This window comes from Pangasianodon hypophthalmus, chromosome 18 (assembly GCF_027358585.1).
Source record: "Pangasianodon hypophthalmus isolate fPanHyp1 chromosome 18, fPanHyp1.pri, whole genome shotgun sequence".
In the NCBI taxonomy this organism is placed as follows: domain Eukaryota; kingdom Metazoa; phylum Chordata; class Actinopteri; order Siluriformes; family Pangasiidae; genus Pangasianodon; species Pangasianodon hypophthalmus.
The window spans coordinates 17,861,410-17,889,052 of NC_069727.1; the positions used below are offsets into that span (position 1 = coordinate 17,861,410).

General features: G+C 39.8%; 1 protein-coding gene across 2 annotated transcripts in view; it reads left to right on the plus strand.

The window, feature by feature from the left end:
• Positions 1-21,200: 21,200 nt before the first annotated feature.
• The window catches only part of grip1 (glutamate receptor interacting protein 1), a 274,798-nt gene continuing 268,355 nt past the window's right edge, over positions 21,201-27,643 (plus strand). Inside the window, exon 1 of one of the 2 annotated variants that reach the window (XM_053241697.1) lies at positions 21,201-21,424. In XM_053241697.1, coding sequence (XP_053097672.1) covers positions 21,370-21,424 — 55 coding nt within the window. In that variant the 5' untranslated portion in view covers positions 21,201-21,369. The remainder of the gene's footprint in view (positions 21,425-27,643) is intronic. The other variant, XM_053241701.1, reaches the window with a different exon arrangement.

A 27,643-nucleotide genomic window follows, 5' to 3' on the forward strand; every position in this document is an offset into this window, starting at 1 on the left:
CTCGTTAAGAGACACAATGGCTACGTTTACATGCACATCAAATTCCTTTTAAGGTCTATAATCGGGTTGGAGCCATATTCCGAATGCGATGTTTATACACGTACAGGCATCAGAATATTCCTGTATACATGGTTGTTGTAAGTAAGGTTGAGTTGCCATTCCTAAATACCTACAGCTAAGCATCTGTTAGCACCCACAATTCCTTGCAGACTGAGCACACGCATACATCTCCTTTCAGTGGATTTTCTGAATAAAGTGTTTACATGCAACAACTTTCTGATTAAAACAGGGACGGGAATCGGATTTTGGGGAATCAGAATATTGTCTTGATCTGAATTGAGCAATCAGATTGTGGCGTTTACATGTAAATATATCCACTGTTGTTTCTACACTAGTCTTCAAGCTGCTCCACCTCTTCTCTGTATGGTGATTTAGCGTCGTGGCTGATGAGACTCACCACTGTCGTGCCTTTGACCAGGGAACTCGCCAAACTATGCTGGACTCGGGCCCTTTATAAAAGGAATCTGACACCCAACATAAGAGATGATCACAATCTATGGCTTTGTCCTGGTCGGGGTGGGGGTAGATCTGGAGCCTATCCCAGATACACCATGGTTGTGATTCCAGTCTGTCACAGGGCCCCATTCGCACTCACATTCACGCACTCATTCACACCTAGGAGTAATTTAGCATATCCACATATCTGCATGTTTTTGAGAGATGGGAGGAAACCAGAGAACCCAGTGGAAACCCACACAGACAAGGAGAGAGCATGCAATACTCCACAGACCGTAACTTTAGCTGCACCATTGTACTGCCCATTTTATATCAGTGGATGCAAATTTGACAGCATCACATTAAATTAGGTGGAATTATAGATTATTTTATACTCTCTGGATTATTATTTTAAAGCATGTGAATATGCCATTGAGTTCTGTAGCACCATGTACTGGTCCATGTCTCAGTAGAAGACAGGAGCTTAAACATTATTCAAATTACAATGAAGGTTCTGTCACCAGTCTTCGACACACTCATACAGTGAGAAGCTACGTTTGTGCTCCCAGATCTAACAAACCTCTTTATCTCTCACACACACACACACACACACACACACAACTACAATGGCTGTTCCGTGAGGACATTTCTGAACAATCCTGACTATACAAATATCCCATTATATTGATAAAATGCAATAAAATGCAAATAATAAAACATGATCATGCTGGCATTTTGGATATTGAAGGCAACTGCTGCCAAGTTTATTCCCAAAAGCTTTTTGATTACACTGGCAGTAATCTAGTGCCAATTCGTTTCCAATTTGCCATAAAAATCCTTTATGATTTCAAAGAATACCCACAACAGCTGTGTACCAAATGCCTCTTCGATGGACAGCAGGTGGCAAATGAGTTTAATGTTGTGGTGAAGAACATAAATCTTTGCAGGAGACATTTACTAGTTAACATTATGGGATTAACTAATTGACTACACTACTAGCTTAAAACTTTAACAACAATTATCCAAAAAGAAGTTCTTCACATATAGATGATATATGATGTTATATTTTTGTTCAGAGGTTTTATTTTATGATCATGGGTCACGTATAAGATATTCAAGATTGACGTTGTGTATGTGTGCATGTGTATGTGTGAAGGAATAAGCATTCTGCCATTTCTGTACTGAGATGAATCTTCATGCTATAGTCTTTTTTTAGATAGCCATGCACCCAGTGTCCTAATTCCATTGGCTGGCAGCACCAGTGATGTGTGAATGTGAAGTGCCAATCACGCACATAGTGTTCACAGAGCAGCATGCGTCCTTATCTAGGCACTGGGGCACTTGCTGTTTTAAGCAAATCGAAACAATAGAAATATACAGACCTGGCCTCATTTCTTCTGAGGTGTACAGAAACACTTTATATAGGATATAAATTTACTGAAATATTTTCATTGGGGAAAATGTGAATGAGTAATTTAGCCAGTGTTTAATCTAAAAGTGTTAAGTCAAAAAGGAGAGGTTAGGCAAAATTAGCAAACTCTAATGCTATGTTAGTTCGATTCAAATTGAGGCTAAAAGATCTCTTAATTACACAGACAGACAGTGACCCTGCAGCGGTGAATGACAAAGAAGACGAATGGGCACAAATGGGGTTTAATGATGCACTTTCTGTTTACAAAGGTCCCCTGAGGCATTAATCAATTATCCCATGCTAACAGTCCCCTTCTCTGTGTGTCTCTTCCTCTCTCTCTCTCTCTCTCTCTCTCTGTGAAATTTCAAAATGATAACCCCTTTTCATTTTGATAAACTTCTGACCTATGAAGCATTTAAGCAACTGTATTCAGTTCCACCGATGAGCCCTGACCTCAGCTCGTAGCACTTAATATATATTAAATGCGCTCTCCCACCCACTATGAGTTATTACAGATGGAGCAAAGTCATTAATATGAATAGACCTTAAATATATCCAGTGCAATTACGTTATTTACTCAACGCGGAGAGCCTTAAGGCACAATTCCCAGAGAGCTCCGTCCCTTAATGGACATTCATATGCGTGCAAGCATTTCAATTCCTCCTCATTCATCTTCACTATCTCAAATGAGACTGCTGATTCACGTGGAGGAGGAACACAGCTCATTTCATTACCTGTTCTTTCTAGCTTAACAAACAGCTTATCAAGGAGAATGAAAAGAAAACCTGATGTTGGCTATATTCATGTGGCAAGCACAGGGGAAAAAATCATTTGCACTGTCATCTATACTCAATGCAAATGCTTTTTAATAACTGTAACTACCACCATTATGATTGACATCATTGCTATTTATACCACAGAGCTGTCGAACTCTCAAATCCGATTGGTCAGTCGGTGTTCCGACGGCAGCTCTGACGGATATAATTCAAATCACATGTTTATATGTGCTCGATATAATATATTACTGTTTCTATAGTAACCGCTCATTCACAGGGACTTATATGGTGGCCGATCCATATAATAATAAAAAAAAAAAATCTAAAAAATATTTGACGAAGACATTTAATCATTGATTTGGTGAAGCATTCTGTAAGTTTATTTAACATGTATGGAAGGAGTCTCCAGTACAAGTGCTTTGTAATGGTTGGTAAGTTTTTCTACCATGGGACAGAATTGAGGACATTGGAGTTCATGCTTTTTGGTATCTCTGTAACAAGCTGTGTTATTTCTGTTGTTGTTGTTTTGTGAACTTCAATAGAGAGAAAATAAAGAGGCTGGTGATGGAAGGACTGTTTATAGCTGCCATAATGCGAGTGATAACAGCAGGACCTAACCTGACTCAGGGACATTCCACAGTATTAAAGGTAACTCTTAGAAGAGTTAGAAGTATGATGTGTGAGTGTTTAATAAAACATGTCAAAATTTTTTTTAAAAATTGTAATCGTTGACAGATTTCTGGCATATATGAGAGAAAAAAGACTTCAGGACATGCTGTTATTTTAAAATAATCAACAACACATTGCGTGACATTGATTATTTTCCAATAACAGCACGTCCTGAAGTCTTTTATTCTTTATATAAAACATGGGTTATTATAAGTTATTATAGCTAAGATATTCTTTGGCTGGTTTATTAATGACAATTCATCAAATTCTGGTTCATATGGTATTTTTGCTTACAAACAATAAACATATGCCTTATATATATCATAAATCTTGCTTTTAAGGTCCTGCTTAAGAACTCACTGGACGTAACAAACGCACTGGTTGTCAGATCTACAACAGTTTGACTCATTTTTCTACATTACAATCTTTGAACTCTGAATTGATTACATTGAAATCTTCCTCAACAATCTACAAAAACAGTCCTTAATAATAAAAAAAAACATGTAGAGGCTTTCACAGTTTTTTGTAAATTTAAGTTTATCTGTGGTAGAAATTGTGTTTGTTGAACATGTAAAGAAAAAGAAAAGAATTTAACCTATTAAGGCTGTGATATAACAAAAAGAGAAGAAAATAAAAGGGGTCTGAATACTTTCTACATTTTCAAGAGATTAAATACACACAGTACTTCACACACTTCACCGTTTTATCTACAGCAACAAAGAAAACAGAGATTATACTGGAAGTAAAGCAAGTAATTTGAAATTGGGTTTCAAATGTAATCTACGTTTACTCATGATTAAATTTCAGTGTCAGCAGCATCCTTTATTTATTTGCCACAACATTGCGTGGCTGTGGAAGGCTATACTATGAAAAGTGCTCCTGTATGTGGTTCTTTCCGTTGTTCTTTACTAGCTGGCTAATCTCTTCCTAAACCTCTTTCCTTCTGCTGTCACTCTGTCGTTTTCCCTCCGCTCTCTCTCCTCTCCTTCTCTCGTCACACTCGATTAACAGTGAGAAAGAACGCAAAGCTTTCAACAGGGGATTCTGGCTAGGGAAGTGAGTATCTATACATTAATGTGGATATGTGTGTGTGTGTGTTAGTCTTGTCACAGATGTTTTCTCTGAATAATGGATACTATAAATATAGTACTGAATGGAATCTACTCCACTTCTTCATGATGATGTAAGATGACGTTTCCCAATCCTGGTCTTAGAGTACCATCACAACCTGCACATTTTAGTGTTTCCTCTACCGTAACCTGTAATAAAGTTTGTCATGCCTGGATACACTGACTCTCGAGGAATTAACGACATTCCCGAAATCGCCAAAACTCCAGTGCAGACATCACATCACTCCTGGTGATCATCATCATCATCCTAATTCACACACCTGTTCCTCATTTTCATCTGTTGCACACTAGATAGATAGCGTACCACTCCAAACCTCCAACTCGTTGTGAGGGTTTGCCATCATCCTCTTGTGTAGTTATGAGCCCTTTTGTCAGTTCTGCTTGTCTGGGTTTTGACTTTGTATTGGTTTTTCTCCACGTTGCTCTGTTCGGGTTTTGAACCGCTTTTGACTATGCTTCTGCCATTTAAATTCCAACTGCTTCAACCTCTTCAATATGCACCAGTAGAAGGATATTGGACCCAGACTTCAGTGCAGAATGTTTCAATCTCGTTGTATATTCTTAAGTGCATGTGGACTGGCCTCTTCAGCTAAGACCACAGGTCTTCAATAGAAATGCAACACTTCACCTGTGGAAGTGTCAGAGACCAGCCACACAATCAGGAATGTCTGCACAAACTGTCAGAATTCGCCTTTAGGAAGGCCATTTGCATGCTCAACGTCCTCAACGGGACACTGATCTTAATGCAGCTCGGCATCATAACCGACGTGAGTGGGGAAGAGTTCAGCTGCACCTCTGCTGGAGAGCAGTCCTGCTCACAGATGAATCCTGAAATCAAGTGCATTTCGTCAATAGCAATTTGAATGCCCAGATGCTGAGAATGTCATCCTGAAGCCCATTGTCATACCATTCGCCATCACCTTGAATGGCTCCATGTGGCACACTTTCTGGCAGCTCAGGATGTTCCAGTTCTTCCATGGCCTGTATACTCACATCATCTTTGCGATCATGGATCAGTGCACATGACAGCATGTTCCAGCTCCAACAATATCCAACAATTTCACATGGCTATAGCAAAACATGATCAAATCTATGTGAAAGGAGATGTCACACTGCTACAGGCAAATGGTGCTCACATCAGATCACATCACAAATGTGGCGGTTCTGTTTCACAACCCACAGTGTTTTTGGGGAATCTGTATACAAGGGAGGAATATTTGTATCCTCAGACTGGTTGAGATCAATAGATTAGAACACAATTGTAGTATAGTTGTGTAAATCTCATGAGATCGTAAGATCGAGAACTGAGTGAGACACAAGGAGCAAATATATGATATAGGATGCTGTTAAAGAATAAAGCTAAAGGAAAAGACATCTAAGATGCAGTCTAATTACTCCACAACCCAACACTTTGGTGACGACAAAATAGTGATAGACTGAACTGAACTTTTTGGATTAAGCTCATGAAAGAGCAACAGAAGAGTTGTCAAGGCCCCTGTACAGTTAACACCACCAGGACCACTTAACCTCACTGCAGTGGATTTATACTTGGAGTATAAAATGTGGAAGGAGTCATACTCCTTTTTCGACATTGCAAGTGGATTAACTGATGTGGAGAACAAGGTGAAAAGAGCGACGTTGCTGCACCGCATAGGAGCAACGGTACAACGCATATTCGCCAATCTTCCAGGTGTGAAAGATACTTATGCACAGACTATTGCCACATTTGATGTGTATTTTACACCGAGTAGGAACGTTCGGTGCTCTTGAGTCAGACATGCTAAGAGATCAACTGGTAGAAAAGTGCGTACACAAAAGATTACGTGACTACGTGTTGCAGGAAGAGCGACTGACTTTGGAAAAAGCATTAAAGATTGCACGAAGGTTTGAGGCCACACAAGCAGAACCCCAAATGCTTTCAGTTCAGTCGAGCACTCTGAAAGACTCTCAGGTGTATTTCACTAAACAGCATCACTCTCAGCAGATGCACGACAGACAGAGACGACAGAAAATAAACAGAGATGAAACTGAAAAATAAACAGAGATGTGGATTGACGATGCATCAGTCATACGAAGGAGGAGCAAAGACTGCGAAATGTCTGTACTGCAGGAAAAATGGACATTATGTACAAACATGCAGAAAAAGAGAAAGGTATCAGAAACAGGACAGAAAGAAAAGCAGACAAAGAGATAACAATCAGGACAGTGCAAGAGTCAAACTCAGATGACTCAGAGGAGCTTGTCTACTCTATTCATCCAGAAGGTAAAGAGACTGTTAAAGTGCTAGGACAAAGGCTGAAAATGATAAGTGACACTGGTAGTGGAAAAAATTACACCAGGGAGCAATTGTTTAAGAGTGTTTTTGCACAGAAAGGCATAAAACTTTCCATAAAAAAAAACAAAAGATTGTATACTTGCACAATCTGTTCCTCTGGACTGTGCAGGCTACTTGGTGCTTGTTTAGCATACCAAAACAAAGCCATTAAAGGCTAAATTTTTGTGACTCAAGGAACTATTGAGACAGTGCTGGGAAAGAAAGCATGTTTTAACCTGGGGATTTTGCAGGCTTCTTCTGTGAATAAGGTAGAAAAATCCCCTGACACGCTTAACAAAATGGTCAAAGAATATGAGTCACTATTCGAAGGACTAGTTCAAATTTTTGGATATTCACACAAAGTCACAGTGGATGAAAAAGTCAGACGTGTGATAGACGTGTTTCGTATCACATTATTGAAGCTGTCAACCAAGAAGTTGACAGAATGATGGAGGAAGAAAGGGCTGAATGGATCTCTAACCTGCTACTAATTCCAAAGAAAGACACAACAGAGATGAGATTGTGTGCTGACTAAAGAGAAGTCAATAAAGCAGTAATTTGTGAAAGGCATCTAGTTCCTCCAGTGGATAGCATTCTACAAGCTATGCAAGGAGCTAAAAAAATTGCAAAATTAGACACCAGAAAAGGATTTTAGTGAATTTAGCAGAACAGTCAAGAAATATGACAATCTATATTACTCATCATTGGTGCTTTCATTTCCAAAAGGTTCCCTTTGGCCTTTCTAGTGTCCCAGAGGCTGACCAAAAAGCCATGGACTCAATACTCTGTGGATTACCAGGTGTAGTATGGTACATGGATGATGTTGTAGTGTATGCTGAAAGTGAAAGTGAGCTGGAGGAAAGAATGAGAAAAGTGTTTGAAAGATTCAAAGAAAGGGGACTTAAACTGAACAAAGACAAATGTTCCTATGGTCTACAGCAAGGTCAGGTTCCGGGCCACTTTGTAACACCTGAAGGAATTAAGCCAGATCCTAGAAAAGTTGAAGCTGTATGTGGAGCACCCAGACCCCAGAATGTAAGATCATTCACAGACATGAAAATTACATTAACAAGGAAACGTTGTGGGGGGGAAAAAGTTTGTGGTTGGTCGTCTGCCATGTCAGTCAAATTGCTTCTTCCTGTCACCGTAGGTGGTTTTTGACCACAATCATTAAGGTGACATAGGAGACTCTAGCAAATGCCAGAAGTCTGATTGCAAGACTATTTTCACAACATAGAAATCTGATTTCTGTGTGCTTCTAGACAGCTTTAAAATAATTTTAATCCTATGCTATCACATATTCATGACACAGAATATCTCAGTGCACTGGATCCAAAAATATATCAAATCTAATCTGATACCCTTTCAGTGTTTCAAGTCAATATCAGCTCTGACATCAATATTCAGTATTGAATCACCCCGATCAAACTTCCACCATGAAGGAGCAAGTGTTTGCTGAAAAGTGTAAATTAAATAAATGTAATTAAATGTAAAAAAATGTAAATTATTGTAAAACCTGAGTATTTGTGTAGCCTCAAATACTCAAGTTTTATGAAGAATGAGTTGCCTCTGGTAGACATTTACAAATGAGTGATAATTAGTATCTTCCTCATATTTTCTCAGTAAACTAGGAAAAGTAGTTGCTTCTACTGCATGAGTTGAACAGCATCTCTGATAAACAACACATTTAATCTATGTGTTTTCTTCATCACAGTGTTCCTTTAACCATGGATCAATAAGCATTGCCTTTTAGATCTAGTGGATGCTGCCACTTCTTGTTAGACCGTTCAGATGAACATATTGACTCCAGGTTTATGAGAAAAAATGTCAGTCCTTTGCTTTGTGTTATGGGTCAGTAGTCATTAAGCGGACAGTATAATATATGTATATGTGCATTTGAGCTGGGTGTCTGCATACTACATTTACCTGACACTTTTATCCAATGTTACATTTGAGATAGGGAAGAGCAGAGTAGGTCTTGCTTAAGGAGTAAACACTGGCGGCTTGGTGGTGCTGGGATTTGAACTCATTTTTGATCAGTATCCCAATACCTTAACCACAGAGCTAACATCTACATATTGTGAGTTCAAATCCCAAATCATATTGTATAGTATTCTTAACAGTATACGTTGTCACAAAGCAGCTTTGCAGAAATCAAGATGTAGATTAAATTGCATAACGTGCAGGCCAGAGGTGACAGTGGCAACAGATGTTATGAGGAAGAAACCTTGAGAGGAACCTTTTCTGGTGACACCTGAGACTGGGATTATAAATCATTACTCTTCTACATCTGTGTACTATATAATATAGAAAGGCAAACAGTATTAAGTATGTTGAAAGGATGTGTTTATGATTACAGCAGTAGTTCTTACGTACATGTCTACAGTATCCAGGTGAGATTATCCACTGAAGCAAGGGTCAGTCTTGGGAGTATTTTTGGGAAACTGTTTTTGGGAAGTGCAAATGTTCAGCGTGTTCATGTGGAACCATCCACAGCAGCAGAAGCTCCAAGTAGAAGAAGTATCAGGATCTATCAGGCAGGGCTGGAAGGCAAGAGGATTCACAGGCAGTGAAAGTGTGTCAGGATCTAGCACTGGGATCTAACTAAAAGGGGAGAGTCAGAAGGTAGCACAGGCTTGAGGGCCCCCTGGACATTAGCGTCTCTCTACCCCACAAATCTGATCAAATGATCTAAGGAGAAGGGGTGGGCAGGGGAGGGGGGGCGAATGGGAGGGACACAACAGTCTTAAATATTGAAACTGCCTTCATTATTCTTCAGGTGCTGATAAAAAAAATCCTGTGCACTTTGATTGAAGCAGGTGAGGTGAATAAAAAAAAAATGAAAGTTTGCTCAGATGCTTTGGGGCAAGAACTTTCAGAGCTTTGAAGGTCATCGCTGATTTTATGATCAGTGTGAAATTTTACTGGAAGCCAGTGTAGCGTGGATGGAATGGGGGTAATATGATGAAACATTCTGGTTCTTGTAAGGATTCCAGCAAGGCATTGCAACAGTCCAGAAACATGAACTAGTTTTTCTGCATCATGTAATGGCTCTATATATTTTTTTAGCTTAGCAATGTTGAGATGAAAAAAAGGCTTCAGGTAATTTTATCTACATGAGCTTCAAACAAGAGTCAATAATCACACCAAGGTCTTCCACTTCTGCACATGATGTAACTGAAAGGCCATCCAGAGTTACCGCATAATCAAAAAGCTTACTTCTATCGGTCTGTGGCCTTAGGAGAAGAAATTCTTGTCAGAACACTCAAACGGTTGAGTACCGCTTTAAAACCTTTAAATTATATTTCATACTTGCATGTAAAATGTTTATCAGGATGCCTGCTAGCCTTTTTCTTATCAGAATCTCAACTCCACTGCTGAAAAAGAATCAGTTTTCAAAAACAGTGGCCACGTTTACATGTGCATCAATATTCCGATATTAATCAGAATTTGGCGATATTCTAGTTAGTATTGAGTCGTGTAAATGCTGTAATCCGATTGCCGGATTCAGATTAAGACAATATTATGATTCCGCAAAAATTCCGATTCCCACCCCTGGAATATGCCTGTTTTAATCGGAAATGTGTTGCATATAAACACCTTATTCAGAAAATCCACTGAAAAGAGATATATCCATGTTTACTAATAATATATTACAAACTACTTTATTAATAATCACATTATTAATAATCACACCAGATGAGGATGGGTTCCCTTTCCTCTCAAGGTTTCTTCCTCATATCATCTCAGGGAGTTTTTCCTCACCACCATCACCTCTGGCTTACTCATTAGGGATAAATTCATATAAAATTTATATCCTGAATCTGTTTGTTTCTGTAAAGCTGCTTTGTGACAATGTCCATGGTTAAAAGCGCTATACAAATAAAATTGAATTGAATTGAATTCAGTAATAAATCTAATAACTGAGCATACTCTATAACCAATGGCAGCATCTTGAATCTCCCGGGAAATAAGAGCAGGAAAGGTAAAGCACATATGTAGATCGGCATACTCACGATAACCATGTATAGAGGAATATTCTGATGCCCGTACGCATATAAGCATCGTATTCAGAATATGGCTGCAACCCGATTATAGACCTTAAATGGAATTTGACCTGCATGTGAATGTAATCAATGTGTAATAAAGGTTTTCTTGATCATGACACATCCCACTGAGCACCGGATGGAATGAGCCAAATACAGTTCATCAGCAGCCCAAACTTCAGACTGCTTATTACTCAGTCCTTATGTGTAACCCATGTCTCTTCCAGTAGAGCTCTATGCCTTTCCTATCAGCTCTGACCTTTCCTTTATTGATTTCTCTCACTGTCTGACTTTCTCACACTCTCTCTGAGCCTTTGTACTCAAGAGAGTACGCAGCTATGTGTAGTGTAACCCCATATTAGTATTTCTGAAGAGAACATCTCACCACTGTCAGGCATTACAGGTGAATTGGGTATTTAAAAAAAAAGCAATAGATATAACAATCAATGACACAATCTTTGACAGTTGATTGGTTATATTTTACAAATATTTTACAACTATTGCATGAATAAATTAACATTTATTCATGCAAATGAAGTTAACCCAGTTGTCTAATCCAAAATGCATACAAAATGCATGGATGCTCACACAGGAACTGATGATTGTTTTTGCACTGTTATTAAAAAAATATATTTTGCTCCATTTTTATATTTTGCTGTCTTCCTCTGTAATGTTTGTTCTAATTAGGACTAGCAATGAATATGTAAAATTTCATGAATGCAGCTCACCTAGAAACTCTGTGATAGCAACATCAGGAAAAGCTCAAGTCAAAGAAGTCTTAAAGTCTTAAAGTGCTCTGTCATAAAGCCAAAGCCAGCACTGTGGCTGCGAGAAGTGGCTGTGGATTAGAGCTGACTCTGCACTGCACATCCTCAGGCACGCCAGCCTAATGCAGCACAAACTCCTGTCATGCCTCCTGATTTCACTTCTGCCAGCAGTTATTTTGATTCATGGAACATTGCGATGTTTGACAAGACTTATGTGAGAGGACTAAATAAAGACAGAGTTATAAGCTGGCTGTTTTTGACATACTGGAGAATACGTTCGTGGAGCAGGTCATATTAAATGAGAAGCCATCAGCTATAAAATACATAATTACAGAAGTAATTTAGTAAGATGATAACGTTTCCAGTTCATTTTCTATGTATATGATATGCCAGAATAGTGAAAGGCCCCAGTTGTGAACCTGCATTGCACAAATTCTTAATTATATAGTCATATTTGTCTATTTTTCCTATTATATGATTATAATAATCCAAATATAAGATTATTAAACCGATTTCTAGACATATTTTACTAATTGCGAGCTTGAAATCATCTTGTTCTTTTGGCAGATCATTTTTCTCATTTTAAACATTTATCTCGAAAGAAGGAAATTTATCTGCCACTAGAATATGAATATTTAAAGCAGGAAATGAGTAAAGCATCTAAAATCAAGCTGAATAATCTTATATTGCATCTATATTAATCTCATAATAAAGATAATTAGATAAATTCACTCATATTCAAGATATTTTCAATTGCTAAGATATCATTTTTTGTAGTATAGATGAAAGCCTGCATAAAATATCTTAGCAAGTAAAATTATCTTGAATATAGACAATATCAACTACTATTTCTCTTTATTTGGTTATTTTCAAACAAAAATAAGGTTATTAAACCTATTTCTACATATTTGTACTCATTTTAGGCTTGAAATGCTCTTATTCTATTGGCAGATATTTTTGCTTACTTCAAGCATTTACTTCTGCCAAAAGAATAAGGCAATTCTAAGCTTATAATTAGTAAATAAGTCATTAATATGGGCTTAATGAACTTATAAATTTTAATTTAATAATCTCATAATGAGAAATATTAGAGAATGTTTCCTTTATGTAAGATTATTTTAACTTGCTAAGATAGCATTTTTTTTTTTTTTTTGTCACGTGTTGGTAAGTGTAACATTCACTAGAATAATGCAAGCAAAAATCAACATACAACCTGACTTTGACTATAAGCACCAGAAAAACAATATTATTTAGAAGGCAATCGTCTCTAAAAGCAGACTGTACTGAGACAGGTAAAGGCTGGCAGTCCTCTCCAAATGTACACTTTACTAAGATCTCTCTTTTTTCAATTTCATGCCCAACTCTATCAAGGCAGAGATTCCTCCCGTTCTTTTTTCTGCTCCTGTGCCCCGGCTTCCTCTGCCTTTTAATATCAGACTTACATCAGCTTGCTGTCTGCAAACAGGAAGCCGACTGACACTGGTATTTTATTCCGCCACACAAACAAGTGGTGAAACGGGCAGTAAAGCACTCTGATTGAAGTAGAAATCATATTGCCTTTGATTGCCTTGAGAACGTTGAAGCGCTGCCAGTGCCCCATGAATCACTTTGTGTCAGGCAGCAGGCAGGCACAGTCCAACAGGCCAGACCTTTTACAGCCCCAGATGCACACCGTCCCTGCTGGAAGAAATACATGCTTACGATTCAAGCTTGACATGATGTGTTGCCAGACTCTCAGGCAACAATCGCCCTTCTGTCCTTCTGTCCATCTTTCCTTCCTTCCTTCCTTCTGTGCTTCCTTCTTTCCTGCCTTCCATCCTTCCTTTCTTTTTTCCTTCCTTCTTTCCTTCTTTCCATCCTTCCTTCCTTCTGTGCTTTCTTCTTTCCTGCCTCATCCTTCCTTCCTTCCTTCCTTCCTTCCTTCCTTCTGTCCTTCCTTCGATCTTTCCTTCCTTCCTTCTGTCCTTCCTTCCATCTTTCCTTCCTTCCTTCTGTGCTTCCTTCTTTCCTGCCTTCCATCCTTCCTTTCTTTTTTCCTTCCTTCTTTCCTTCTTTCCATCCTTCCTTCCTTCTGTGCTTTCTTCTTTCCTGCCTCTTCCTTCCTTCCTTCCTTCCTTCCTTCCTTCCTTCCTTCCTTCCATCCTTCCTTCCTTCCTTCCTTCCTTCTGTGCTTCCTTCTTTCCTGCCTTCCATCCTCCTTTCTTCATTCTTTTCTTCCTTCCATCCTTCTGTCCTTCCTTCGATCTTTCCTTCCTTCCTTCTGTCCTTCCTTCCATTCTTCCTTCCTTCCTTCTGTGCTTCCTTCTTTCTTGCCTTCTATCCTTCCTTTCTTCCTTCTGTCCTTTTGTCCTTCCTTCGATCCTTCCTTCCTTCCTTCTGTGCTTCCTTCTTTCCTGCCTTCCGTCCTCCTTTCTTCATTCTTTTCTTTCTTCCATCCTTTTGTCCTTCCTTCCTGTAGTTTCATAGGATATTCAGTCATACGATCATCAGTATAAATCAAATGTATGTATTAAGAAATTAATTACAGTAGGTGTTGATGGGCAGCACGGTGGTGGAGCAGATGTTGTTGCGGCATCAAAGCTCCAGGGTCCCTGGTTTGATCCTGAGCTCATGCTTCTGTCTTCCTTCTTGTGCCCATGCGGGTTTCCTCCAGGTTCTCCAGTTTTGTCCAACCTCCAAAATATGCTTGTTGGGTTTGTTGATCTCAAATTGCCCCTATGTGTGTGCGAATGTGTGTGTGGGCCTACTGGTGTCCCATTCAGGATGTATTCCCACCTCCCAAATGTAATAAAACCTAATTATTGATTAAAACTAGTGTGTACACAGGTATGCCATAAAACGCTGGGAGTTTGGAAGATCGCAGGGGATCCCAAGCAGCCATTTTTTTCTCCAAAAGAATAAAAGCAGTTCAGGGCAGGTGGCCTAGTGGGTTAAACTTGTACCTGTGTCCCTGTCTGTATGCTGTGGTACTTGATATTTTAATTTATATTAAAATGGCAACAGTGGGCTGTTATTTATAGGTCCAGTTAAGACTGTAGTTTTACTTTGACCGTGTTAAAATTTATCTGACTCTACTTATTTTCATTTCAGACTCATCCTCATTAAAAAAAACAAAACTTTTAGTATTTTTTCAATGAAAGGTCGAGAGCAGATATGTGACAGAACCTTTTTCTTGGCACTTTTTTTTCTTCTTTGTCTCACCCTGCTGCTTTTGGCCACCTGATTTCATCCCGGGTGGTTTGTGACAGCACTCACTCAGAGGCTAAGCAGAAACAGAATCACTAAAGGTCACAGTAGTGAATCAGCCTTGGCTAAAAGACTGTTATTAGCATTGACATTTAAGAGAAAGAATGCCATCATACTACTCACCTGGTTGCATAATTTTATAATGCAGTTTACTATAATGGCATCCTAGAGAAGACTGTTGAAATAAGGTGCCACAATTAATTTACATTTGCTCATTTGCCTGACGCTTTTATCTGGAGTGATTTATAATTGAGACTGGACTAAGCAATTGTGGGTTAAGGGTCTGGCTCAAGGACCCAAACTTTCAATCAGCAGCTCAAAGCTTTAATCACTGAGCTATCACTTCCCCTTAATGAATGACTACTGATTATTTTTTATAACATTAAACCCTTTTAAAGAGACACGTAGTCATGGACAGTTTTCACTAACTGTCCATGACTACGTGTCTCTTTAAAAGGGTTTAAGCCTCTCGTCCTATAATAATTGGGTCTCAAACTCAAACGCGATTCTCACCATCAGAGTGCACTTTCACAATGGCAGGTAACACTGAAGAAACTGATATGATTAATAACCAAACAAATACTTTAGAGACATCGTCTCTTGCCCATTCTCCGCAGTCAGACTGGAAACAACGATAGTGAAATGTTGCTTTGATCGTATGATGGACCTCCACCAGTCCAAAGACATTATAGTCATTATAGACTGCATTATAGGCTGACTGGCATTTCCAAAATTGTCTGTAGTGTGTGTGTGTGTGTGTGTGTGTGTGTGTCCCTGTCCAGGGTTTCCCCTGCCTTGTGCCCCGAGTCCCCTGGGAAAGGCTCCCGGCTACCCTGAGACCCCGTGTAAGATAAGCGGTACAGAGAATGGATGGATGGATGGAGGCTCTCCTTGAAACAAGTTTGCATTAAAATCACACTCTCAGAGTGTGACAATAATTGCCTCACTATCTGGCCATGTAGTTCCAGCAAGAGTAGATGACATGTTCAATTATCTGGAAGGTAAATGCTTGCATTTGGGGGAAAATGAAAGATCAAGACAATCTCAGCACAATGACGAGAAAATATTGTATAATGTTTTATTCAAACTTCAGAAAATGAACATTCATTACTAGTACCTGTCTAAGAAGGCTCAGATTTAGATGATCTTTTGGGGTGGATAATAATAAAGCACTTTTCATAGCTTAACACATTTTTCTTTTGTGAATGAGCTGCTAATTTCTAATCGATTATGATAACGCTGCTTAATGGAAAATTGTTGGAATTTTAATACAAGCCCAAAATCGTCATCCATTATTTCAGTTTTTTTTTTTTAGATTTCCTTCTAGTACAATATGAGTAAAGAGGGTTAGAAGGTACTAAAATTTACAGCTTCTTGCTTTGTGATATATGGATGCTCAGATTTGATGTTTACAGCCCCGTGTCATGCCTCAATGGCAAAACCATTTTACACTGCTTGTACGCAGGTGGAAATTTCTTGGAGCTCTTATAGTCTTGAAATAATTGCTGGTACAACACACTGCAAAAGAATTAGTTTTGCTCTACATGATGCTGTCAAGTCAGTGGTACATACAAGTTGCCTTTGTGTGATACCACATTTATACCACAATGTTCAAATCTCACTGGTTAGAAGGTGTTGATTAATTTTCTATTACAGCAGCTCTGACAGTAGTGCTGACTGTAATTCAAATCATAGGTTTATATTAATGCTTTCTAATACATTATATTTTCTATAGTAACAACTAACATAGGGGCTTGTGTGGTGAACACGCACATAAATAAACCTTAAAAATGTGTGTGTTGTTGATAAGGTGAAGTTATTTGTAAGGAGATTTTTATTTAACATTTTTGGAAGGAGTCTCCAGTGTCAGTTCTCTGTAACAGTTAAAGTTGTTCCTTTTAGTTTTCCGACACAGGAAAGACTTCAGCACAAACAGCGGGCTTCTGTGGTTTCTCTGTATCATGACAAGCTGAGGTTTTGGTCTTACTACCTTCAAGATAAAGGCCAGTGAGGGAATGACTGTTTAGAGGTGCTATAACATAAGTGATAACAGGAACTACTTAGTTTTGTGGATGCTCCACAACAATACATGTAATGATCATTTTTAAAAAATGATGTCATTCCATAAATAAAACTTTGTAAAAGTATAATAAAAGTAATCGTTGACTATGCGCTGTGGTATAAGAGGAATAAAACACTTTGGGGTGTCCTGTAAAAGGAGTATAATCAACTTCGGAATGGTAATGGCATTATATTTTTATAAAAGCACACCACGTTTTATTCCTTCCTCGGCTGGGATAATGAAGCTTTATTGGCATATTATTTTTTAAGCCACAGGGAACTATCTATCTGAGAGAAACTAAAAAACTAGCATGACCCATTCACACAAGCCTCTCAGTGAGATACTGGTGCCAGCATTTATATTAACCAACCTCAATCCAATGCATTATTCTTCTGAACATATAATGAAGGCCATCTAATTTCTTTTGAGCAGACATACCCCCTTCACCCACTCATTTCCTGTGCTTGCATCCTAAGCTGTGCATTTCTGGATGTTGCCTCAGGTGTAAGTGGATGGGCGCGTTGATAGACGAATGCTCGTCAGACTGGACCCCGTCTACTCACCTCTGAATAGCATCACTCATTAGCGCTTGGTTTTGTCTTGCAGCATCAAGCCGGTGTGAAGCTGCCAAGAATCCTGAGTGGACTGACGAAGTGAGAAAGCAGTGATGAGGGAGCGAATTGTTAGAAAGGCAACACACTAGTGATGTACAAAAGTGTAGCAAAAAGTGTAACAACATAATCTACCACCAGTCATGAGCGGATGATGTTAATGTACGTAAGCTACATCAGCTGTCTGGGGGAAAAAAAACCAAACCAAAACAAAAAACTAAGATTGAGGAGTGTCTACTTAACAAACAAAGATTAGATACAAGTCAGGTTCTGTACAAATTTTGTACAAAATCTGTAAAACGTCTGGCTATACTGCAACGGAGATTCAGAAATATCTATTACTACTATTTCAGTAGACATTTTGCAGTGCACTATTAACCAGAATCAGATAAGCCCTCTTGCATATAGGTTAAAGAAGAGTGCTCCACATAGGCTTAAATTTAAATGAAAGTCCCTGTAATATTGGTTTAACGATTATCTTCTAAACATTATCGATAGCTTATTTGGTGAACAATGGTTAAAGTGGCACACAGAGCTTGTGTGAGGTGGCCATAACAAAGCAAGACATAGTTGCCTGCTGGACTAGTGGCTAACATGTGGTGTTTTTATCGCCGTGGCCCGGGTTCGATTCCTGGTTAGGGGAAACTGGAGGGCTGCACAAGCCAGTGCGCTCTCAGTGCTGGTCCTAAGCCTGGAAAATGGGGAGGGCTGTGTCAGGAAGGGCATCTGGTGGAAAACTTGTGCCAGAATCAAAATGATCTGTGGTGACCCCATACAGGAGCTGCTGAAAGAGGAGGATGGGGGAAAAAGACAGGGTAACATAATGAAATGAATAGATGAACTGTTTATTAAAGTCATCATTGAAAATGTGTCTGTAAGTAAGTTACAAATAGTCATAAGCTTGTGACCAAATGTTGTAGTGAAAGTGAAGTGTGTGTGTGTGTGTGTGTGTGTGTGTGTTTATGTATATAAGAAAACACATTTACTTCTATAAATGACTCACATGGATATTATATATGTATATGTTGTTTAGTTTTCTGTCTGAATGAAAACCGGCATATATTACTGATTACTTTTTTTTTTTTAATTAAAGTTTCAATATATATGATTTAAAAAACAAACAAACAAACAAACAAAAAAAACATGGAGATTGAGTCAGGGAGAAAAAAACATATCATATCATGATGTTCCTGAGCTGCTGTGAGTTATTGCATTTCATAGTTGCTGTGTCAGTGGTGTCAGGTCAGAATTGGGAGGAAATTACATTATACACCAGTCCTAACTTCAAGCACGAAAGAAGTGCCACTACATGGTGACTGGCAGGAGTCACCTGGCCATCTAAACCTAGAGAGTGAGAGTGTAAGCAAACAGTAGTGGAAGAGTGGAACAGTCTGATATTACACTTAAAGAGGAGAAAGGCTAGTCAGGACTGAGAGAGTTTTAGCTTTTTTTTCTTGGTGAACAGGTAAGGCATTCATTTGTTCTCTCAGTTGGTTGACAATCAGCTGATTTATCTTTGTTGTTGAGCTTGCTGAACTCAGTAGAGACATTGTGTAGCTAAATTGTTAAATTGGAAAGGTCAGACTTGACAGTATGTTCACAGTTTAAGACAGTTGAGTGTAAAATATCAGAATTGAATTCTATCAGATATTCACTGTCATGTAGCTCCAAAGGTTTGATCCTGAGCTTGGGTTAATTTCTGTGTGGAGTTCTCCCCATGTCTGTGTGAGTTTCCTCCTGGTTCTCTTGTTTCCCCTAGGTGTGAAAGCGTGTGTGTGCATGATGCCCTGTGAGTGACTGACATCCCATCCAGTGTTTATTCCCATCTCATGCCACACCCAGCATTCCTGGGATAGGCTCCTGCTCCACAAGCCCGACCAGGATAGAGCGGTTAGCAGAGCTGCCAGAACAACGGGGACGAGCTTTTAAAACTACTGGAGCGGTGGGTGACCCTGCACTTCAGGCCATAACAGACAGGTCTGACTCGAAAAACCAATCAAAACTTCCAGTTCAGCTGGGGGGTGGGACGTTTCTCCTAAAGGGGATTTCCTATGAGTGATAAAGGGTTAACTGTGCTTTGGTGCTGAATAATCACGTGTTGAATCAGTATCACTAACATTTCAATATTTTAAGTGACATACGCATATATTCTGTATTCTGAATCAATTACAGAAACATTCCTCAAATAACATTCTTCAAATAAAGTAGGTAAGGCTTGCTGGAAAAACGTTTAGCGAAACAGACAGTTACTACAGAGAGAGAGAGAGAGACGATTGTGGAACGTAAAGATGTCTTAGATTTTTTAAAACATATTTTGATTTTTAATTTTTTGCTGTTATTAGCTGTCTGTGGAATAAAACGTAATATGAAGCATGTGGGGTCAAAATAAACTACTCTGACGTTCATTAAAAGGTGTGTTATGTCCTGTTATTGTATTATAATCAGACCCTGGCTCCATATAGAAATAAAAGCAATATACGTAGTCAGTCTGTATGTTTTTATAGACAAATGACAGATAGCTCAAATTTTATTAAATATCATTAAAGCATCAAATTTTGCCGCACCACTTGTGGAGTAGTGGTGCCACCCCTGGCGGATAGTAAAAATGAGTGAATGCCTGAATACATGAATGAATGAATGAATGTAAATGTGCTCAGCCATCAGGTTTATGTTGCCATGGAGACGCAAGTCCCAATCACTCAACTCAACCCCTGGCGGTTAGTAAAGATGAGTGAATGCATGAATGCATGACTGAATAAGTGCATGAATGAACGAATAAATGAATGAATGATTGAATGAATACATGAATGAATGAATGAAATGAAATGTGCTCAGCCGTCAGGCTTATGTTGCCATGGAAACGCAAGTCCCAATCATTCAACTCAACCCCTGGCGGTTAGTTAAGATAAGTGAATGCATAAATGAATGAATGAATGAATGCATGACTGACTGAATGATTGTATGCAACAATGCATGCATGTCTGAATTAATGCATGATTGAATGAAAGAATGAATGAATGTGTGTATGCATGCATGAATGAATGAATGAATGAATGAATGAATGAATGTGCTCAGCCAAAAGGTTTACGTTGCCATGGAGACGCAGTCTGACACGCCTATCATTCACATCAGGCAGAAAATGTATTAAATGGGTTTCCTGAAGTTAGTATTATAGAGATAATTTAGGCTTTAGAACCCTTTGGCCAGAGGACAGAGGACAGTGTGTAGTTAATTGTATATATTCAGGATGAAAGCCAGAAGACATGTTTCATGTTGCAGTGATTTAGTGATTAGTAGCCAGAGAATAAACACCGCAGCACGTTACAGTCGCTTCATGATATGAATGAATGAAGCCATATTGGGCTACAACACCGGAACAGACCATTGACTTCCCGGTACACGTGCACGTTCAGGCGTTTATCATCCCTCCGGCTCTCTTTAGGAAACGCGTCTCTTAAGAAAACGTGAAGCACATAACTGCAGAACGCAGCGGCTGTGAGGAAGGAAGAGCGAGAAGTCTCGGGTTATTTATCTGGGGTTGTAGTAGTAATAGTAGTGCCCACCTTCTCTGCCGGCTCGCGCCCTCCTCCTCGTCCTCTTCCTCCTCCTCCTCCTCCTCCTCGTCGTCCTCGTCCTCCTCCTCCTCCTCGTGAGCTCGCGCCACACCGAGGCTGAGCGAGACGCACGCGGCGTTGAATTACAGCGCTCGCTGAAAAAGGAAGCGCCTGCTGCAGTCTCGGTGAGGAGGGACATGCACGCGAGCCGAGCCCGAGTCGAGACCGAAACGCGCGTGAGATTATGTGCTTGAGGCGGCTGTGAAGGCGAAGCACGCTGCAGAAAACATGCCGGGTTGGAAGAAGAACATCCCCGCTTGTCTTCAGGCCGACCAAGAAGGAGGTAGGAAAGCGCTTTCCCTACATCATGTTTCTCTGACCCTACACACACACACACACACACACACACAGTGTGGTTTGACTGATTCGAGGCTCGGTGTAGTGTGTGTGTGTGTGTGTGGTCTGGAGTGAAAGTTGTCCATGCTATATTCCACTTCATGTTTCGTATTAAGGCGCTCATTGCACTAACTTTTCAGCAGTTCGGTGCGGGAGGAAGCGGCGCCTCTGCGGCGGGGAGTGTGTTTAACCGAGCCCGCCACACCGCACGCGCTTGTTCGCTTAGTGTGCTTCATGCTACAGTTACAGTATATCTTGCCTGGCCTCCATTCCGAGTATCTCACATGGAAGTGCTACAGCATGTCCTCGCGAGCAATAACCGCGTCCGTGTTAAAAGTCCCTGCTGCGTGTTGTGCAGAACCGCGCTGTCGCTGTAGACATGCAGCTGAGTCCAAACCCAAGCGCCTTAATAACGACTGCTTTATGGATCATACGACTGTCGCTCAGTGTTTGCAAAACATGCCTTGCACTTTATTATAAATATCCCTGACTGAACACGTCTGAACCTGACTGAACACATCCTGACCCTGACTAATCACAACTGACCCTTACTGAAAACATCCTGAGCCTGACTAATCACACCCTACCCTGACTGAACACATCCCGAGCCTGACTAATCACACCCTACCCTGACTGAACACATCCGACCCTGATTAATCACAGCTGACCCTGACCACAACACATCCGACCCTGACTAATCACATCCGACCCTGACTGAACACATCCTGACCCTGACTGAACACATCCTGACCCTGACTGAATACATCCTGACCCTGACTGAACACATCCTGACCCTGACTGAATACATCCTGAGCCTGACTAATCACAACTGACCCTTACTGAATACATCCGAGCCTGACTAATCACAGCTGACCCTGACCACAACACATCCGACCCTGACTAATCACATCCGACCCTGACTAATCACATCCGACCCTGACTAATCACATCCGACCCTGACTGAACACATCCGACCCTGACTAATCACATCCGACCCTGACTGAACACATCCCGACCCTGACTAATCACATCCGACCCTGACTGAACACATCCCGACCCTGACTAATCACATCCGACCCTGACTGAACACATCCCGACCCTGACTAATCACATCCGACCCTGACTGAACACATCCCGACCCTGACTAATCACATCTGACCCTGACTGAACACATCCCGACCCTGACTAATCACATCTGACCCTGACTGAACGCATCCCGAGCCTGACTAATCACAGCTGACCCTGACTGAATGCATCCTGACCCTGACTAATCACAGCTGACCCTGACTGAACACATCTAATCCAGATTCAAGCATGACTAAATTCATGACTAAACGTATCTGATCCTGACTGAATACATCTGATCTTGTGCATAAATCCATCCATCCAACAGGTTAATGATCAACTGCTACCAGTAACTTTACACATGATTGTCCTGTTCTATATTTTGGCCGTGATGTGTTCGAGTCTCACGTGGATTAAAAAACACGAGTCCACGAGTCACCATGACAGATCTGCCTTTAACACCATGCAGTAGAGGAGGATGTTTTAATCCATTCTGTAGGTCACAGGCTGAGGTATGTGAGGTATGGCAGGGAGTATGGCTTCTTTTCAGCTGTTTGAGGAGATGTAATGACAACACACTGAACGCTGTATTGTGTTATCATTATGTTTAGTAATAACTGCTTCAGCGCTTCGAAGATCAAACTCATTAGAGGTTCATTGATAGTTATACCAATGAATTTTTCTAACGGCTTATAATCTCATTATAGTCTTTGTCAGGAATGAGGTGTAGGAACAGCTCTTGTCTTTATCTTGACGCTAATACTATCTATTTTAATGATACACACAAACAGACACTTCATTAGCCTCCACTGTCTTATAATCTCTTTATCTTACTCATCAGATGGAGAGGTGTGTAAGTGCATGTACCGCGGCTTCGGCTCTCTATTATTTTTGAGCAGATACTTTTTTTTTTTTTGGAGAAAGTTTATCAAACGTTTAAGCCATAGGAGTATTGTTAATAAAAACGGCAGTCTGATGAGGTCTAATCAGGACGTGTAGTTTGATCACGGCACTGGATAATTAAGATGACATTTATATTATTATTATAATATTATATTATTTTAATGTATTTGGTTGGTCGGATTTGTTTTTCTCAGTAACTTACGACACAGCGGGAATTTAATTGTGTATATAAAAAGAAGGTCCTCCCTGAACAACTTATTAATCTTTCAGTGTATCCAAGATTTATTTTGCAGTGAAACTGACTTTTTTTTAATAACTTCTTTCATTGACATGTTGGTCTTTTTTCACTTTGAAATGGTTAACGATTTCTTATATTACCCACAATGCTATTTGACTACCTGCTGATAGTGGTGCCAGTGGGAATCGGCTCTCACTTTAACGATGCAGCAGCGCTTTAGTCCTTTAGGCTGTCCAGCGCGCTCACCTCGTCATCTGTACACTCTGCTTGCTCAAACAGATCAGATTCCAAAGCGTCAACTTTCATGCTAACATCCCCGACAACGCTATCGTTCTGGTCATCTCGTAGATTGATATCTAGCCAAGTCGAGTCTCGGTCAAAACTGAGTCGTGTAGCTGCGTTGCATTCTGGAACCTTGAGTCCAATATTTGTTGTCTCCATTACGTCTAGTGCAGGGGTGTCCAATCTTATCCGCTAAGGGCCGGTGTGGTTGCAGGTTTTCATTTCAATCAAGCAGGAGCCACACCTGATTCCACCTGTTTAATCAGTTGACCTTGGCTTTCAGTAGACTCAGGTGTGGCTTCTGATTGGTTGGAATGAAAACCTGCACCCACACCGGCCCTTTCCCCTGGTCTAGTGGAAATTCTCATTAACATGACATCACTGGAAAATGGTGAGTGAGAAAAGAAGCTCTTGCTATTTTGGGTTGTGGGGGGTAACAACAAAACCTGGCCATTAGCACTTATATTTGAGATTGCTGAACAATTTCTCATGGGAATAATGAAAATACAGAACCAACAAACAAACTAGCACCAGAATTGCTAAGCATGTGACAAATATTTCAGAAGAAACATATTTAATGTGTTTTAGGATGGAGTTTTTTTTCATGTAAACATGTAGCTGACCAGGTAAGAGTTAAAGGGTTCAACACATATTTGGACTTTTGCCAGTTCTGGGATTTGAGCGACCTTCAAGTCACTGGCACAGAACCTTAAACCCTGAGCCAAATTAAATTCCTCAAACTGGTCAGAGTAAAAAAAAAATATAATACCATCATCCAAAGCACAAGTAAAACATGCTGGTCTAGTGCTCAACAATCAGCTTGTTAACAAGGGCAATAAACCTGCACCAGCTCGTTACAGCACTACTTTATGCGAAAATGACTGTGTTCTGGATTATAACAAAATCAAAAAAGCGCTGGATTGAGTTTTAATGAGCAAGTGTTTCGCTTTCATGCAGTCAGAAAAAAACCTTGAGGAATTGACTTTCCTTTATTTTTACTTAATCATAGCTGACTAGATGCATGTTTTTTCCCACTGTAACTTTCATTTTAGGACACATTTACATGGTCGCCGTATCTTTTGTTTTATTTTAACTTCTAAATCAGCTGTGAGGGACGTTGTGCTTCATTATGTACAGAGTTCAGCGTCGGACATGCGTATCGTGACTGAGCTAATGCCGCACCTGCAAAGCTGTAGCTGCGATGAAAATTGGTAAACAGTATCCAAATTGAGATGATGGTTTTCCCCGATACAATTACACTCACCTTCCACTTTATTAGGAACATCCGTACATCAGCCAATCAGGTGGCAGCGGTGCAATGCATAAAATCATGCAGTTACAGATCAAGCGCTTCAGTTAATGTTCACATTAAACATCAGAATGTGTAAAAGTGTGATCTCTGAGACTTTAACCGTGGCATGGTTGTTGGTGCCAGAAGGGCTGGTTTGAGTATTTCAGAAACTAATGATTTCCTGGGATTTTCACACACAACAGTGTCTAGAGTTTACACAGAATGGTGCGAAATACAAAAAACATCCTGTGAGCGGAGGATCTGCAGGCTGAAACACCTTGTTGAGGGAGATCAGAGGAGAATGACCAGAGAGGAAGACTATAGTAACTCAAATAATCACTCTTTACAACCGTGGTGAGCAGAAAAGCATCTCAGCATGCACAACATCATCAAACCTTGAGGTGGATGAGCTACAACAGCAGAAAACCACATCAGGTTCCACTCCTGTCAGCCAAGAACAAGAATCTGAGGCTATCATGGGTACAGACTCACCCAAACTGGACAGCTGAAGACTGGAAAAAGACCAGGTGATTTTTTTGGTTTCTAATCTTCAGCTGTCCAGCTGTACTGCATAAATGAGCAGGTGTACAGGTGTTCCTAATAAAGTGGACAATGAGTGTATTCACAGAACTGCATGCACAAATTAACAATAAACATAAGACATTAATTTTCAACATATTTTTTCAGTATAGGGCGTGCTTGTATTACTGTAAATGTCCAACGATTTGCAATTTGTGTACAATATCACGTTTTTAAATGCTGTAAAATACAGCAGCGACACTGTAAGTGTTACATTATTCAGGTCTGGAAACTGCTAGAAAGTATTCGAGTGTAGAAACCGCATTTTCTCTGGAAACAGTAGGCGACCCTGTGACCCATATCAGTGTAGCATAAAGTCAGATTTCCTGCTCATGCTATAGTGTAATAACTTTAATTAAGGAATCAAACACAATGGATCATCATATAGAGGAAAATAATCAATGATGAGGTGGTATGATGCTGTTATCACCCAGAAGATGATTATGCTCTGTTCCTCTTATACCACAGCAATCTGCCAATGATTACGATGTTTTATTTATTTATGAATCACGCGTAGTACTTTTTAACCATTACTAGTCACACTGAATGTTGTGGAATGACAGTGAGACAGATTAGTTCCTGTTATCAATTATATTATGACAGTCTCTCTTTTTCTCTCTCTCAACAAAATAAAGCAAAAAAAAAAAAAAGTTGAACCCAAAGTTCAAATTCCTGGAGACTCTCCTGTTATTGACTGTAACAGGAAAATACAGACACTGGAGACTTCTTCCATAAATAAACTTCTCCTTTACCATATCATCATACATCGTATCATATCATATATCATATATATTGTTACAACAGAAACAGTAATGTATTAGAATGAGCATATTAATATAAACCTGTGATTGTGAAAATGAATCAACACCTTCTGACCAATCAGATTCGAGAATCCAACAGTGCTGTGGTATAGCAGTGAATAAGTGTGAAAAGCTTTAATGCGTGAGTAGTATTACCAACTTTGGTGGAAAGTCTTTTATAAAAATAAATAGCTTTATTCATGAATAATTTAGTGAACACAGCCATCGCAGCTCTGTTGCATTTTTAAAGCTTGGCGTGGGAATGATCATGTGGGTCACAGGTGCAGAGGAACGGACATGAGAGAGTAGCTTAATGGAATGTGTGTGTTTTTTGTTTTTTTTAATTATTTTTTTTTAAACTATTAGTTTTACTTCTCATCTGACACAGCAGTGTGTGCACTCTAATGACATTGTGCTTTCACGGCATGACTCCATATGCAGTGCATAATCCTGCGTGCTGTTAGTGCCCAGCATGCCAACCCTCCTGATCTACTGCACTGCAGCCTGCCAGTGTGGCATGTAATTGGGTTTAAAGAGGGCCGGGGCGGGGTTGAGCAGATCTCTTGAACACAGTCAGAATGTTTGCTGAATTTAAACCTCCTTCTTTCCTCTGGCTTTTAATGTTGAACTGAACGAGAGCGAGATCTGTAGCGCAGAAAGATCCTTCGTCTGTCTCCGAGATGAATCGCTTTTTTTTTTAAATTCAGGATTGCACACTGTTCGAATAAGCAAGGTATAAATTAAACTGTCCATTTCTCTTGTGTGGAAATCAATTCTATTTATAATTGACTCTTTAACTGTACAGAAATAGGTGGCTTATTCCACACGTCCTGTAATCAACTTATCAGAGGCACTCAGACGACTTTTCCACTGCACCAGACAGGTCGCTTCATTGTGTTAGCCATTACTCTAGGTCAAGTTTCCTCTTCCACTCAGTTACCTTATGGTCCCTGTTCCACTGAATTATTCAATTACGTCGCACCCACTGAGTTTTTACTTGTTAAGCAG